This window comes from Salmo salar, chromosome ssa12, assembly GCF_905237065.1.
Source record: "Salmo salar chromosome ssa12, Ssal_v3.1, whole genome shotgun sequence".
NCBI lineage: Eukaryota > Metazoa > Chordata > Actinopteri > Salmoniformes > Salmonidae > Salmo > Salmo salar.
Genome location: NC_059453.1, coordinates 16,527,777 through 16,542,713, shown reverse-complemented (window position 1 = coordinate 16,542,713; position 14,937 = coordinate 16,527,777). Strand labels below are relative to the sequence as shown.

The 14,937-nt window shown below is 47.4% G+C and overlaps 1 protein-coding gene across 3 annotated transcripts; it reads right to left on the bottom strand.

Annotated features, from left to right (window-relative positions):
- Window positions 1-1,018: 1,018 nt before the first annotated feature.
- On the bottom strand, window positions 1,019-14,925 carry LOC106591789 (coiled-coil domain-containing protein R3HCC1L). Of its 3 annotated transcripts, none has more exons than XM_014183052.2 (7): window positions 14,810-14,925; window positions 13,835-14,362; window positions 13,238-13,431; window positions 12,466-12,536; window positions 11,929-12,024; window positions 8,956-9,096; window positions 1,019-3,898 (listed from the first exon to the last, which is right to left on the bottom strand). In XM_014183052.2, the coding sequence occupies exons 2-7, from the start codon at window positions 14,351-14,353 to the stop codon at window positions 3,792-3,794; spliced, it is 1,128 nt and encodes a 375-aa protein (XP_014038527.2). In that variant the 5' UTR covers window positions 14,354-14,362; window positions 14,810-14,925; the 3' UTR covers window positions 1,019-3,791. The 3 variants fall into 3 exon arrangements, with proteins under 3 accessions (XP_014038527.2, XP_045546813.1, XP_014038518.2); XM_045690857.1 differs by having other exon boundaries at window positions 13,835-14,357; window positions 14,810-14,901; XM_014183043.2 differs by having other exon boundaries at window positions 1,019-3,903; window positions 13,835-14,357; window positions 14,810-14,899.
- Window positions 14,926-14,937: the final 12 nt, after the last annotated feature.

The following is a 14,937-nucleotide window of genomic DNA, read 5'->3' as shown; positions in this document are numbered from 1 at the left end:
AGAAACTTCATGACTCCCTGGCTGCATCCAAAATCACACCCTATTCCCTATATATTGCACTACAGTATATGGGCACTGGTCAAAGGTAGTGCACACCACAGGGAATAGGGTGCCATTTGGGACGCAGTCGTCCTCTTCCTTCCTCCAGTCTTAAACACATGGTTGACACTGTGGTTAAACGGTTGCTTGGTAACTACTGTGTGCTCCAACCTACCAACCTCCACACCATGACACGTGGGCATTGGGTTGGCATGACAGCTGGCATCTCTCCCTATAAAGACCTCCACCATGTATGTGTGTGTCTGTGGTCCTCAAGACTGAAGATGAAAGTGTGGAATGGGACAAGCCCTAAGCAGCCAGGCTGGAGTGCCTGTTAGACTGGCACATTGTGGCTAGTGTGTGATTGCCAAGCCTGCAGCCCCGTGGCACGTTACCTCCTCATAAAGCCTGAAGCTCTGATATTATCATGGTCTGACCACAGATCTCACATCACGCTATGGCAGGGCTGGGTGGGTGGCTGGCTGGGTGGGTGGCTGGATGGGTGGGTGGGTGGGTGGGTGGCTGGGTGGGTGGCTGGATGGGTGGCTGGATGGGTGGCTGGGTGTGCAATTGTATGTCATAATGGCTGTTTCTTTCAGTTCTGTTTATTCTCTTATTCAGTTTCCATAGTGTTGTTTCTGGCTTACAGACCGACTTGGCCTCACTGTCGGAGGGCCGTACGGGCCAGGATTCAATCCCATCGCGCTTTTTCATCTATGCACCTTTTAAAGGCAATGTTCAACCAATGACAGGAGTTGGAATGGAATTGCTCCCAACTCAAACAATAAAATTTGCACAAACAGACAGGCAGCAAGGGGGGGAGAGAGAGAGAGAGAGAGGGGCAGCAAGGAGAGAGAGAGGCAGCAAGGAGAGAGAGACAGAGTCAGGGCGGAGAGCGGGAGAGAGAGTCAGGGCGGAGAGAGAGAGAGTCAGGACGGAGAGAGAGAGAGGCAGGACGGAGAGAGAGAGAAGCAGGACAAAGAGTTTAAAAATGATTTATTAAACCACCAATAAGAGAAAAACAGTGAAACCCTGTTCACTGAACAATACAATAGGAAAAGAAAATACATTGTTTTTACAAAAACATTTTTACAAACATTAGGGTGCAACGGAAACGTCATCATAATGTTATTTGGTGTATCGGTCCTCTCTCATCATTATTAAGCCGTTAAGATAGCTGGGCCCCAATGTCTCATTCATCTCAGGGTAGAAGTGTTGATCTAGGATCAGTTTTGCCTTTTAGAACACAACTAATAAGATTATATGGACCGGTTGGGTCCTGGTCCTAGATCAGCTCTCATACTCAGAAGCTTGACACACTGCCCCTAACCTAACAGTGTGCTTTAACACGAGCAGAAACTGGGGGAGGATGATTCAAGATACACTTCCTGACTGATTATTTTTTATAAGATTAATACATGTAACATAAATTAGGTCATAATTAGCTCCTCCCCATCAGCTGGTAATAAAACGATATAAAAAGTAAATAAAAACAGAATAGGAGGGTATCAGGGTTGGGGTCAGTTTCATTTGAATTCCAGTCAATTCAGGAAGTACACCGAAATTCCAATTCTCCTCAATGCTTTTCAATAAGGATAATGTGGAATTGGAATGTGATTTAGTTGCTGAACTGACTGGAATCTAAATGGAACTGACCCCAACCCTGGAGGGTACACCACCTTACCGTTTAACTGTCACACTGTCCTGTCTAGTATCCCGCTGGTGGTTGTTGACCACATCACGTCTTACACAGGGCCAACAGTGTGCTGTATGTGTGCAGGGTTTTGTTCCAGCCCACCACTAAAAAAACTAATGAAACTATTCTTCATGAATTAGTTGAATCAGCACAGCAGGTGTTTTAGTGCTGGGCGGGTGCAATACCCCGCAGCGCATCCCTGTACTATTCGCTCATCCATAATAACCCTGGCAATAACCCTGGTTACCCTGCATGGGAGCCTCTCTGAACACATCCATAATAACCCTGGTTACCCTGCATGGGAGCCTCTCTGAACACATCCATAATAACCCTGGTTACCCTGCATGGGAGCCTCTCTGAACACATCCATAATAACCCTGGTTACCCTGCATGGGAGCCTCTCTGAACACATCCATAATAACCCTGGTTACCCTGCATGGGAGCCTCTCTGAACACATCCATATTAACCCTGCTTACCCTGCATGGGAGCCTCTCTGAACACATCCATAATAACCCTGGTTACCCAGCATGGGAGCCTCACTGAACACATCCACAATAACCCTGGTTACCCTGCATGGGAGCCTCTCTGAACACATCCACAATAACCCTGGTTACCCTGCATGGGAGCCTCTCTGAACACATCCACAATAACCCTGGTTACCCTGCATGGGAGCCTCTCTGAACACATCCACAATAACCCTGGTTACCCTGCATGGGAGCCTCTCTGAACACATCCATAATAACCCTGGTTACCCTGCATGGGAGCCTCTCTGAACACATCCATAATAACCCTGGTTACCCTGCATGGGAGCCTCTCTGAACACATCCATAATAACCCTGGTTACCCTGCATGGGAGCCTCTCTGAACACATCCATAATAACCCTGGTTACCCTGCATGGGAGCCTCTCTGAACACATCCACAATAACCCTGGTTACCCTGCATGGGAGCCTCTCTGAACACATACTATATTCTCCCCCCTTTACGTTGTATGGACCAGGGTTGTATTCATTAGTGGACACCGTAGCAAAACGTTTTGAAGAAGCGTTCAGGTAGACCCCATATGACCCCTAACCGCCATATGACCCTGTTATCAATGTTAGTAGTGATGATTAATCTAAAGCTGACCAGGTTCCAAGAGAAAATCTTCTGCCAACAAACTCTGGGCTTTGGCTGAGTTCAGTTCTGTTCAGTCCAGTGTGGCTTCAGTACAGCTGCCCTGTGTAGGGGGAGGGAGGGAACAGAGATGTGTCTAGTCCCTACGGTGAAGGGAGGATGGGATGGAGGGCAGAGGGTCTAGTCCCTACGGTGAAGGGAGGATGGAGGGCAGAGGGTCTAGTCCCTACGGTGAAGGGAGGATGGAGGGCAGAGGGTCTAGTCCCTACGGTGAAGGGAGGATGGAGGGCAGAGGGTCTAGTCCCTACGGTGAAGGGAGGATGGAGGGCAGAGGGTCTAGTCCCTACGGTGAAGGGAGGATGGAGGGCAGAGGGTCTAGTCCCTACGGTGAAGGGAGGATGGAGGGCAGAGGGTCTAGTCCCTACGGTGAAGGGAGGATGGAGGGCAGAGGGTCTAGTCCCTACGGTGAAGGGAGGATGGAGGGCAGAGGGTCTAGTCCCTACGGTGAAGGGAGGATGGAGGGCAGAGGGTCTAGTCCCTACGGTGAAGGGAGGATGGAGGGCAGAGGGTCTAGTCCCTACGGTGAAGGGAGGATGGAGGGCAGAGGGTCTAGTCCCTACGGTGAAGGGAGGATGGAGGGCAGAGGGTCTAGTCCCTACGGTGAAGGGAGGATGGAGGGCAGAGGGTCTAGTCCCTTCGGTGAAGGGAGGATGGAGGGCAGAGGGTCTAGTCCCTACGGTGAAGGGAGGATGGAGGGCAGAGGGTCTAGTCCCTACGGTGAAGGGAGGATGGAGGGCAGAGGGTCTAGTCCCTACGGTGAAGGGAGGATGGGGTGGAGGGCAGAGGGTCTAGTCCCTTCGGTGAAGGGAGGATGGATGGAGGGCAGAGGGTCTAGTCCCTACGGTGAAGGGAGGATGGATGGAGGGCAGAGGGTCTAGTCCCTACGGTGAAGGGAGGATGGGGTGGAGGGCAGAAGCCAGGAAGTGGTTCCTCTCCGTCAGGCTTTCCCTTCCCAGGCGTCGTCTCTCTGTTTCGCTGCCAGACGCTTCTGCTCTGAAAGACAGGACAGACAGACAGACAGACAGGTTGATAGGAGAGTAAATCAACACTACTAGTAGTAGTCAATACTATCAACAAGACAAAGACTAGTTCCACTTTACAGGAGCAACATGTAATATATTAGCCATCATTTCTTCACGGTTTTGTGAAAGACACTTAGAGAAGTGCCAAAAGGCTCAGTACTGTTTCTTACCGTATCATTATCCAGAACACACCTGTTGCAAGGATGTGAAGAAACGTATTGCTAATGTTTCTGTCAACCTCTTGAACAATAACTAATCTTAACACAGGAAGTTGTACAAAACAGCCAGACTGGCTAGTCACGGTAAAAAAAAAAAAATCTAAATTCGCAAGAGTTGGAAAAGGTATGTTTCTCTCTCGTGGAGTTGTATTCCTTTGCTAGTACTGGTATGTCATGTACATTTGTCGCTAGTTACAGGATGAAATGTTCCACGTAGAACCTTTAAGTCAGCAGAGAACAGCTCCACAACACTCATGTTAACACAGGTGTGTAAGTACTGATGTGTCTGTGTAACTGATAGACACACACACACACACACACACACACACACACACACGTCTTTAAATGTCAACTGTGAAGTAGTTTTTTGTCTGTAATGTATTTTTCGTATTGTGTCACACCCCAGTAAGACCAGCTGTCTCCATTGGTGTCAGCTAACGGGGATCCTAATGAATCTAATAACTACGACGACGTCTACTGTATGAATCATAGACTGTACGCGACGACGTCTACTGTATGAATCATAGACTGTACGCGACGACGTCTACTGTATGAATCATAGACTGTACGCGACGACGTCTACTGTATGAATCATAGACTGTACGCGACGACGTCTACTGTATGAATCATAGACTGTACGCGACGACGTCTACTGTATGAATCATAGACTTGCGCGACGGCGTCTACTGTATGAATCATAGACGACTGTACGCGACGACGTCTACTGTATGAATCATAGACTGTACGCGACGACGTCTACTGTATGAATCATAGACTGTACGCGACGACGTCTACTGTATGAATCATAGACTGTACGCGACGACGTCTACTGTATGAATCATAGACGACTGTACGCGACGACGTCTACTGTATGAATCATAGACGACTGTACGCGATGACGTCTACTGTATGAATCATAGACGACTGTACGCGATGACGTCTACTGTATGAATCATAGACGACTGTATGTGATTACAGGATGTTACTGTATAAAAAGCACATCCCACCTTATAATAATATCTTTTTGGGGGTTGAAAACGTGTTGAAAATACATTTTTTGGAAGAAAATACAAATTTTGGGGGTTGAAAAGACATCTTTTCAATGTCTTGTGCTCACTGGGCACCAGGGGGAGGGAACACTAGTTGTCTAGAACAATCTAAACAGAGCTTCACACTGAGACACAATGTCTATGATCACATAACGTCCTGTAAGTTCACCTGAGAACAGTAGAGCACAACAGTTACCCATGCCAGAAAACAAAGTCAGTTCCATAAGCAGCCATCCGTCCGGCTCCCTCCTGACCAGGTGAATAATGTATACTCCCTTATTGATGTCACCTGTTAAATCTACTTCAATCAGTGTAGATGAAGGGGAGGAGACAGGTTAAAGAAGGATTTTTAAGCCTTGAGACATGGATTGTGTGTGTGTTGCCATTCAGAGGGTGAATGGCAACACATACACAAAATATTTAAGTGCCTTTGGTAGTAGGTGCCAGCTGCACCAGAGTGGACTGGTCCTTCTGGCTGTATGTATCCACTTATAAATCCTCTGGGAGTGGAAATAACACCAGAGTGGACTGGTCCTTCTGGCTGAATGTATCCACTTATAAATCCTCTGGGAGTGGAAATAACACCAGAGTGGACTGGTCCTTCTGGCTGAATGTATCCACTTATAAATCCTCTGGGAGTGGAAATAACACCAGAGTGGACTGGTCCTTCTGGCTGAATGTATCCACTTATAAATCCTCTGGGAGTGGAAATAAACAACAGGGAAATTATAGAGTAGAAGTTCTGCCCGGCAACACAGGGCGTGAGGAGAACAACTGAAGGAAACTTTTAGCCAGAGGGACGGGAGAGTGTGTGTGTGTCAGCCGTCTGACCAGAAACCAAACCTCTCAGGTTTCACACACACACACACACACACACACACACACACACACACACACGTCTCCTCTCTCTCTCAGTGAAAGAAGTGGTCACCACCAGCAAAAATCTAGTTGTCAGTTCTTCCTGAAAATCTGTTCTATATTTGTATCTCGTCAGGACACTTCTTCCCCCCCCAATAGCTGGTCTTTGGAAGCAAGGCTACACTTAAAACAACATGACTGGAAGCTATTTCCAGGACGTGCAGTGTGTGTGTGTTTATAGAACACTAGATGAGAGCATTGTCCTCAGTCTCTCTGAGGCTGAGACTCTTCTTCGGGTTCATGGTCCTGAAAAGACATCACTGACAGAACACCACCCCCTAGTGGTAGCAACACTCTACGACAGCTTACTTCAACTGTCATACTAATGATGTATATAAACCCTGGATTGCTGACGCTATGTATTGGCTAATTACTTGCTTTGAAGCCACCGGTCAGCCATGTTGGCACTCCCCAGAGGGATCAGTCCTCCATAGGAATGAATGGAATTCTACAATATTTTAATTAAAATGTTTCAAGGACAAAATTACATTTATTTAAATATTTTGTTGCTGTATTAGGGACAGAAAGATTAGTACACAATTTTTTAATTCTATTCTTTTTATGTTCCTGTTCGAATAATCTAATTTAAAAGTATGCATTAAGGTGTCTGTAATAGAATCTGCTTGTCAAAAACTAATGTAGACATTAATAAATGCATTTCCATAGCTTCCAATATATATATACTGCTCAAAAAAATAAAGGGAACACTTAAACAACACATCCTAGATCTGAATGAAAGAAAAAATCTTATTAAATACTTTTTTCTTTACATAGTTGAATGTGCTGACAACAAAATCACACAAAAATAATCAATGGAAATCCAATTTATCAACCCATGGAGGTCTGGATTTGGAGTCACACTCAAAATTAAAGTGGAAAACCACACTACAGGCTGATCCAACTTTGATGTAATGTCCTTAAAACAAGTCAAAATGAGGCTCAGTAGTGTGTGTGGCCTCCACGTGCCTGTATGACCTCCCTACAACGCCTGGGCATGCTCCTGATGAGGTGGCGGATGGTCTCCTGAGGGATCTCCTCCCAGACCTGGACTAAAGCATCCGCCAACTCCTGGACAGTCTGTGCTGCAATGTGGCGTTGGTGGATGGAGCGAGACATGATGTCCCAGATGTGCTCAATTGGATTCAGGTCTGGGGAACGGGTGGGCCAGTCCATAGCATCAATGCCTTCCTCTTGCAGGAACTGCTGACACACTCCAGCCACATGAGGTCTAGCATTGTCTTGCATTAGGAGGAACCCAGGGCCAACCACACCAGCATATGGTCTCACAAGGGGTCTGAGGATCTCATCTCGGTACCTAATGGCAGTCAGGCTACCTCTGGCGAGCATATGGAGGGCTGTGCGGCCCCCCAAAGAAATGCCACCCCACACCATGACTGACCCACCGCCAAACCGGTCATGCTGGAGGATGTTGCAGGCAGCAGAACGTTCTCCACGGCGTCTCCAGACTCTGTCACGTCTGTCACGTGCTCAGTGTGAACCTGCTTTCATCTGTGAAGAGCACAGGGCGCCAGTGGCGAATTTGCCAATCTTGGTGTTCTCTGGCAAATGCCAAACGTCCTGCACGGTGTTGGGCTGTAAGCACAACCCCCACCTGTGGACGTCGGGCCCTCATACCACCCTCATGGAGTCTGTTTCTGACCGTTTGAGCAGACACATGCACATTTGTGGCCTGCTAGAGGTCATTTTGCAGGGCTCTGGCAGTGCTTCTCCTGCTCCTCCTTGCACAAAGGCGGAGGTAGCGGTCCTGCTGCTGGGTTGTTGCCCTCCTACGGCCTCCTCCACGTCTCCTGATGTACTGGCCTGTCTCCTGGTAGCGCCTCCATGCTCTGGACACTACGCTGACAGACACAGCAAACCTTCTTGCCACAGCTCGCATTGATGTGCCATCCTGGATGAGCTGCACTACCTGAGCCACTTGTGTGGGTTGTAGACTCCGTCTCATGCTACCACTAGAGTGGAAGCACCGCCAGCATTCAAAAGTGACCAAAACATCAGCCAGGAAGCATAGGAACTGAGAAGTGGTCTGTGGTCCCCACCTGCAGAACCACTCCTTTATTGGGGGTGTCTTGCTAATTGCCTATAATTTCCACCTGTTGTCTATTCCATTTGCACAACAGCATGTGAAATGTATTGTCAATCAGTGTTGCTTCCTAAGTGGACAGTTTGATTTCACAGAAGTGTGATTGACTTGGAGTTACATTGTGTTGTTTAAGTGTTCCCTTTATTTTTTTGAGCAGTGTATATATACACACACACACACAATGCAGGAGTACCAAGACGGTTATCCCCATCATTGGTCGTACCCCATCAAAGCCCCTTATTCTAAAACAGTTTCAATAAATAGATCTAGAAACAACACCCCATAATGACAATGCAAAAAAAAGTATAAACAAATAAAAGGTTTTTAGACATTTTTGCAAATTGAATAAATTGATGATTTTTTGTTTTTATATATACACATTTTAGAATAAGGCTGTAACGTAACAAAATGTTGAAAAAGCCAAGGGATCTGAATACTTTCTGAATGCACCAGATAGCTTCAAAATATGGCTAAAACGATCAGTCTGATGTCATGGATGGTTAAAACGATCAGTCTGATGTCATGGATGGTTAAAACGATCAGTCTGATGTCATGGATGGTTAAAACGATCAGTCTGATGTCATGGATGGTCAGTCCTTGCATACATAGCTGTCTATGAATTGGAGAGTGGTTACATTTCTCCAGCCCCAACCCTCAGCCGTTTACCAAAACAAGTGGCGGGGTCACCTCTGTTGTTATTATTACTTGAATTCCAGATTGCCCCTTTAATCACGTACCTCTGGCATCTTGCAGTTTTTTTCTCTCTGCTTCCCGGTGCTCTTTGCTCTGGGGACTCTTGACGCCCAGCGCCCCCATCACCAGCCTGCGGGCCAACACTGCACTGGTCTGGGGGCGCTCCTTAGTAGGGAGCAGGTAGTCTGGAGGAGGAGAGGAGGGACAGTGTTGAGGGAATGAAAGAGAAGGGGGGGCAAAGAAAGGCAGAGATAGCAAGGAAGAAGGACAAAGAGAATACACAATAGGTGACAAGAAAAGGAGAAGCAGGGTAGAATAAAGGAAGAGAATTAAATGAGGTGAAGGAGAGAGAATACAGGAGATACGAGAGAGAGAATACAGGAGATATGAGAGAGAGAGAATACAGGAGATACGAGAGAGAGAGAATACAGGAGATATGAGAGAGAGAGAATACAGGAGATATGAGAGAGAGAGAATACAGGAGATATGAGAGAGAGAGAGAGAATACAGGAGATATGAGAGAGAGAATACAGGAGATATGAGAGCGAGAATACAGGAGATATGAGAGCGAGAATACAGGAGATATGAGAGCGAGAATACAGGAGATATGAGAGCGAGAATACAGGAGATATGAGAGAGAGAATACAGGAGATATGAGAGAGAATACAGGAGATATGAGAGAGAATACAGGAGATATGAGAGAGAGAGAGAATACAGGAGATATGAGAGAGAGAGAGAATACAGGAGATATGAGAGAGAGAATACAGGAGATATGAGAGAGAGAATACAGGAGATATGAGAGAGAGAATACAGGAGATATGAGAGAGAGAATACAGGAGATATGAGAGAGAGAATACAGGAGATATGAGAGAGAGAATACAGGAGATATGAGAGAGAGAATACAGGAGATATGAGAGAGAGAATACAGGAGATATGAGAGAGAGAATACAGGAGATATGAGAGAGAGAATACAGGAGATATGAGAGAGAGAATACAGGAGATATGAGAGAGAGAATACAGGAGATATGAGAGAGAGAATACAGGAGATATGAGAGAGAGAGAGAGAGAGAGAGAGAGAGAGAATACAGGAGATATGAGAGAGAGAGAGAGAGAGAATACAGGAGATATGAGAGAGAGAGAGAGAATACAGGAGATATGAGAGAGAGAGAGAGAGAGAGAGAATACAGGAGATATGAGAGAGAGAGAGAGAGAGAATACAGGAGATATGAGAGAGAGAGAGAGAGAGAGAGAGAGAGAGAGAGAGAGAGAGAGAGAGAGAATACAGGAGATATGAGAGAGAATGCAGGAGATACAGTGAGGGAAAGAAAGGATCAGTCTATAATTTTAATGGTAGGTTTATTTGAACAGTGAGAGACCGAATGACCACCAAAAAAATCCAGAAAAACGCATGTCAGAAATGTTATAAAATGATTTGCATTTTAATGAGGGAAATAAGTATTTGACCCCTCTGCAAAACATGACTTAGTACTTGGTGGCAAAACCCTTGTTGGCAATCACAGAGGTCAGACGTTTCTTGTAGTTGGCCACCAGGTTTGCACACATCTCAGGAGGGATTTTGTCCCACTCCTCTTTGCAGATCTTCTACCAAGTCATTAAGGTTTCGAGGCTGACGTTTGGCAACTCAAACCTTCAGCTCCCTCCACAGATTTTCTATGGGATTAAGGTCTGGAGACTGGCTAGGCCACTCCAGGACCTTAATGTGCTTCTTCTTGAGCCACTCCTTTGTTGCCTTGGCCGTGTGTTTTGGGTCATTGTCATGCTGGAATACCCATCCACGACCCATTTTCAATGCCCTGGCTGAGGAAAGGAGGTTCTCACCCAAGATTTGACGGTACATGGCCCCGTCCATCGCCCCTTTGATGCGGTGAAGTTGTCCTGTCCCCTTAGCAGAAAAACACCCCCAAAGTATAATGTTTCCACCTGCATGTTTGACGGTGGGGATGGTGTTCTTGGGGTCATAGGCAGCATTCCTCCTCCTCCAAACACGGCGAGTTGAGTTGATGCCAAAGAGCTCCATTTTGGTCTCATCTGACCACAACACTTTCACCCAGTTGTCCTCTGAGTCATTCAGATGTTCATTGGCAAACTTCAGACGGGCATGTATATGTGCTTTCTTGAGCAGGGGGACCTTGCGGGCGCTGCAGGATTACAGTCCTTCACGGCGTAGTGTGTTACCAATTGTTTTCTTGGTGACGATGGTCCCAGCTGCCTTGAGATCATTGACAAGATCCTCCCGTGTAGTTCTCGGCTGATTCCTCACCGTTCTCATGATCATTGCAACTCCACGAGGTGAGCTCTTGCATGGAGCCCAAGGGTGAGGGAGATTGACAGTTATTTTGTGTTTCTTCCATTTGCGAATAATCGCCCCAACTGTTGTCACCTTCTCACCAAGCTGCTTGGCGATGGTCTTGTAGCCCATTCCAGCCTTGTGTAGGTCTACAATCTTGTCCCTGACATCCTTGGAGAGCTCTTTGGTCTTGGCCATGGTGGAGAGTTTGGAATCTGATTGATTGATTGCTTCTGTGGACAGGTGTCTTTTATACAGGTAACAAGCTGAGATTAGGAGCACTCCCTTTAAGAGTGTGCTCCTAATCTCAGCTCGTTACCTGTATAAAAAACACCTGGGAGCCAGAAATCTTTCTGATTGAGAGGGGGTCGTTTTTCTGGATTTTTTTTGTTGTTATTCTGTCTCTCACTGTTCAAATAACCTACCATTAAAATTATAGACTGATCATTTCTTTGTCAGTGGGCAAACGTACAAAATCAGCAGGGGATCAAATACTTTTTTCCCTTACTGTATGAGAGAGAATATATAGGAGAAATGAGAGAGAATGCAGGAGATATGAGCGAGAGAATAAAGGAGATATGAGAGAGAGAGACAGACAGAGGAAGAGAAAACAGGTCAAAGATGAAGGAGTTCCAGAAATACTCAGAGTCAGATAATGGAGGATACAGGAAAGGATGGACAGATGAATGAAAGAGATGATAGTCAGTACCTGAGCAGCTGCGAGCCTTGGCCCTGGTGGTGACGGAGGCTTTAGCCAGCGACCTGACCTTCAACAGCGGGTGTTTGGTCCTCAGAGCCTCTCGAGCTGACACACACACACACACACACACACACACACACACACACACACACACACACACACACACACACACACACACACACACGCGCGCGCACACACACACGCAGACACGCAGACACACGTGAGCAATAACCCACGTGCACAGACAGAAAGAGAGAGAGAGTTCAGTTGCTTAATGTTTACCTCAGATGTTGACTTGAGTGTTGACTGAGAAGACAGCTAAGTCAGCTCTACTATTAAAACACGTTGACCACTGCTTCATTTGACCATCCAAACATCTTCAGTAGAGTTTAACAGAAGAGAGACACGCAGTGCTTTAGATAAGGTATGAAACATGTTCAGCTGTATCCCTCACCTGTGATGAGGTGTGTGAATAAATGATTGTGTCGGACAGAGCTACCAGAGTCTATGGCCTTTCCTTTCCTTTATAAAAGCTGTGTGACTCACCTGCTATGGGGCTGTTGAAGAGAGCCAGGGCGTGAGTATCGTCCACAAACTGGATGTCAAAGCCTCTCTGCCTACACACACACACACACACACACACACACACAAATACCTTCAGCATCTCATCACTACTACACACTGTAGGCGGAGCATCGGCTGCCCCTCGACGAGACGGAGCTTCGGCTGCCCCTCGACAAGACGGAGCACCGGGGGTAGCCGAGACGGAGCACCGGGGGTAGCCGAGACGGAGCACCGGCTACCCCTCGACAAGACGGAGCTTCGGCTACCCCTCGACAAGACGGAGCTTCGGCTACCCCTCGACAAGACGGAGCTTCGGCTACCCCTCGACAAGACGGAGCTTCGGCTACCCCTCGACAAGACGGAGCACCGGCTACCCCTCGACAAGACGGAGCACCGGCTACCCCTCGACAAGACGGAGCACCGGCTACCCCTCGACAAGACGGAGCACCGGCTACCCCTCGACAAGACGGAGCTTCGGCTACCCCTCGACAAGACGGAGCTTCGGCTACCCCTCGACAAGACGGAGCTTCGGCTACCCCTCGACAAGACGGAGCTTCGGCTACCCCTCGACAAGACGGAGCTTCGGCTACCCCTCGACAAGACGGAGCACCGGCTACCCCTCGACAAGACGGAGCTTCGGCTACCCCTCGACAAGACGAACACCGGCTTCATTGTGTATTGATAGGGACTAGGGTGGAATGAGATTTGACGGAACCTCAGAACTCCTAAAACGACAGTAAAGGCTGCTACGTACTGGTAGGCCTGGAAGGATTTGACCAAGTCTTCAGTCTTAAACTCTGTGGGGAAGTCGTAGATTTCTATGATGTTAGACAGCTCATCCTCCCTGAGCTCAGTGTCACCGTCCCCCTCTCTGTCCTGATCCAAGCTGTAGTAGTCAAACCTGGCCTCCTGCACCGGCCGCTTCTTCCTGCCCTGCTGTATGGCCAGCTGAGAGGAGGGGGGCAGAGAGGTGTGAGAGAGAGAGAGAGAGAGAGAGAGAGAGAGAGAGAGAGAGAGAGAGAGAGAGAGAGTGAGAAAGTGTGAGAGAGAGAGAGAGAGAGAGAGAGAGAGATAATCATTTTGTTTACTAGTCTCCTAACGATTTCCAACTATAGACAGAACAGTAGATGTGTAAATAACAGCATTGCAGCAATAGTACCACTAATAAGTAGCAAACGTGTAGCAGACATACACTGAGTGTTATAGCAGTATTCTGGGGATGCAGACAGAGAGACAGACTCACCTCCTCAAATAGACATACAGACAGACAGGCAGACTGACAGACTCCACTCTATTCAAACCGACTGGCAGACTCACCTCCTCAAACAGACATACAGACAGGCAGCCTCACCTCCTCTAGCACATGGGGGTCCAAACACTCTCCTTCGTCATCAAAGAGAGCATCCCAGCTCTCCTCCTCCTCCTCTTCCTGAGGGCCTGCCTCTATCCCCTCCCGGGATCCCCCTTCTCTCTCAGACGGAGAACTCTTGCTCCCCGTCTCCAGTCGCAAACCCACATCTCCATCTCCTCCCTGGTTGGCTGTAGCAGCCTGTCCGTCATTCTGTGGCCCCGCGTCGCCGCCTCCTTCTTCTACCGTCTCCTCCAGTTTGGCCTCACCGTTTAGGACTCCATTCCCCTCTCCTCCCGTCTTCCCTCCTTTGTCCTTCTTGTTCTTGGCATTCTTTCGGGCCTTGTCCGTGTAGCGAGGCCTGGGCTTTGGTTTGCCGTCTCCCTGGGTTTGGGCCTTATCTTTGGGGCCGTCCTGCTTCTTCTTGGGCTGGTAGAGGGGCTTGTCTGGCTTCTTGGAGCAGGACGCGGAGGGCTGGGGTTGGGCGCAGTCCTCTTGAGGTTGTTCCCCCTCCATCACCATACAACTGTCCTACATGGAAGAGAAAGGAATAGGAACAAATCATTAAGGATGCCTCCCAAATGGCACCCATTATACCTATGATAGGTTAATTGAGTAGCTAGGCACCTCTCTCCAATTCTCTTTAGTTAATTCGCATAAGCCCCCTCAGTCATTTAATAGCTATCACGCATGCGCCATGGTACTTCGAACCATTCAAACTGCATGTACAAATCTTACACCACTATACTGTACTAAATTAAAAACAAGTCCAAACTGGTTAACTAGATTCTCTGCTAATTCGTTGTCAGTAACGGGGTGTTTGAGTGATAAATTAGACTTGGCTGCGTTATGCAGCAGTATGCATCCAGTTTAACTAGCAATAACCCGAATACACCTAACACATAATGCACTGTAGAACAATACATTCTATACAATTATTTCCTTAAAATCATAAACGTATAAGCATTAGCAAAATACCTTAATCTGTAGTTTATCAGTTGGCTAGATATCAACCGAACAACAAACCGCCGGATGTTTAGAATTAGAAGGGGGAAAAACATACTGTCGCATGTATATGACGTAGAACTAAAATCGCTGCTGGTAGT

Excerpts from the sequence above, each read along its gene's own strand:
- LOC106591789 (XM_045690857.1), bottom strand. The coding sequence starts at position 14,892 with ATGTTTTTCCCCCTTCTAATTCTAAACATCCGGCGGTTTGTTGTTCGG. Across the intron at positions 9,097-11,928 it reads CAAGGCTCGCAGCTGCTCAG|ACTACCTGCTCCCTACTAAG; the intron begins GTACTGACTATC and ends CTCCTCCTCCAG. Across the intron at positions 3,899-8,955 it reads AAAACTGCAAGATGCCAGAG|AAGCGTCTGGCAGCGAAACA; the intron begins GTACGTGATTAA and ends CTTTCAGAGCAG.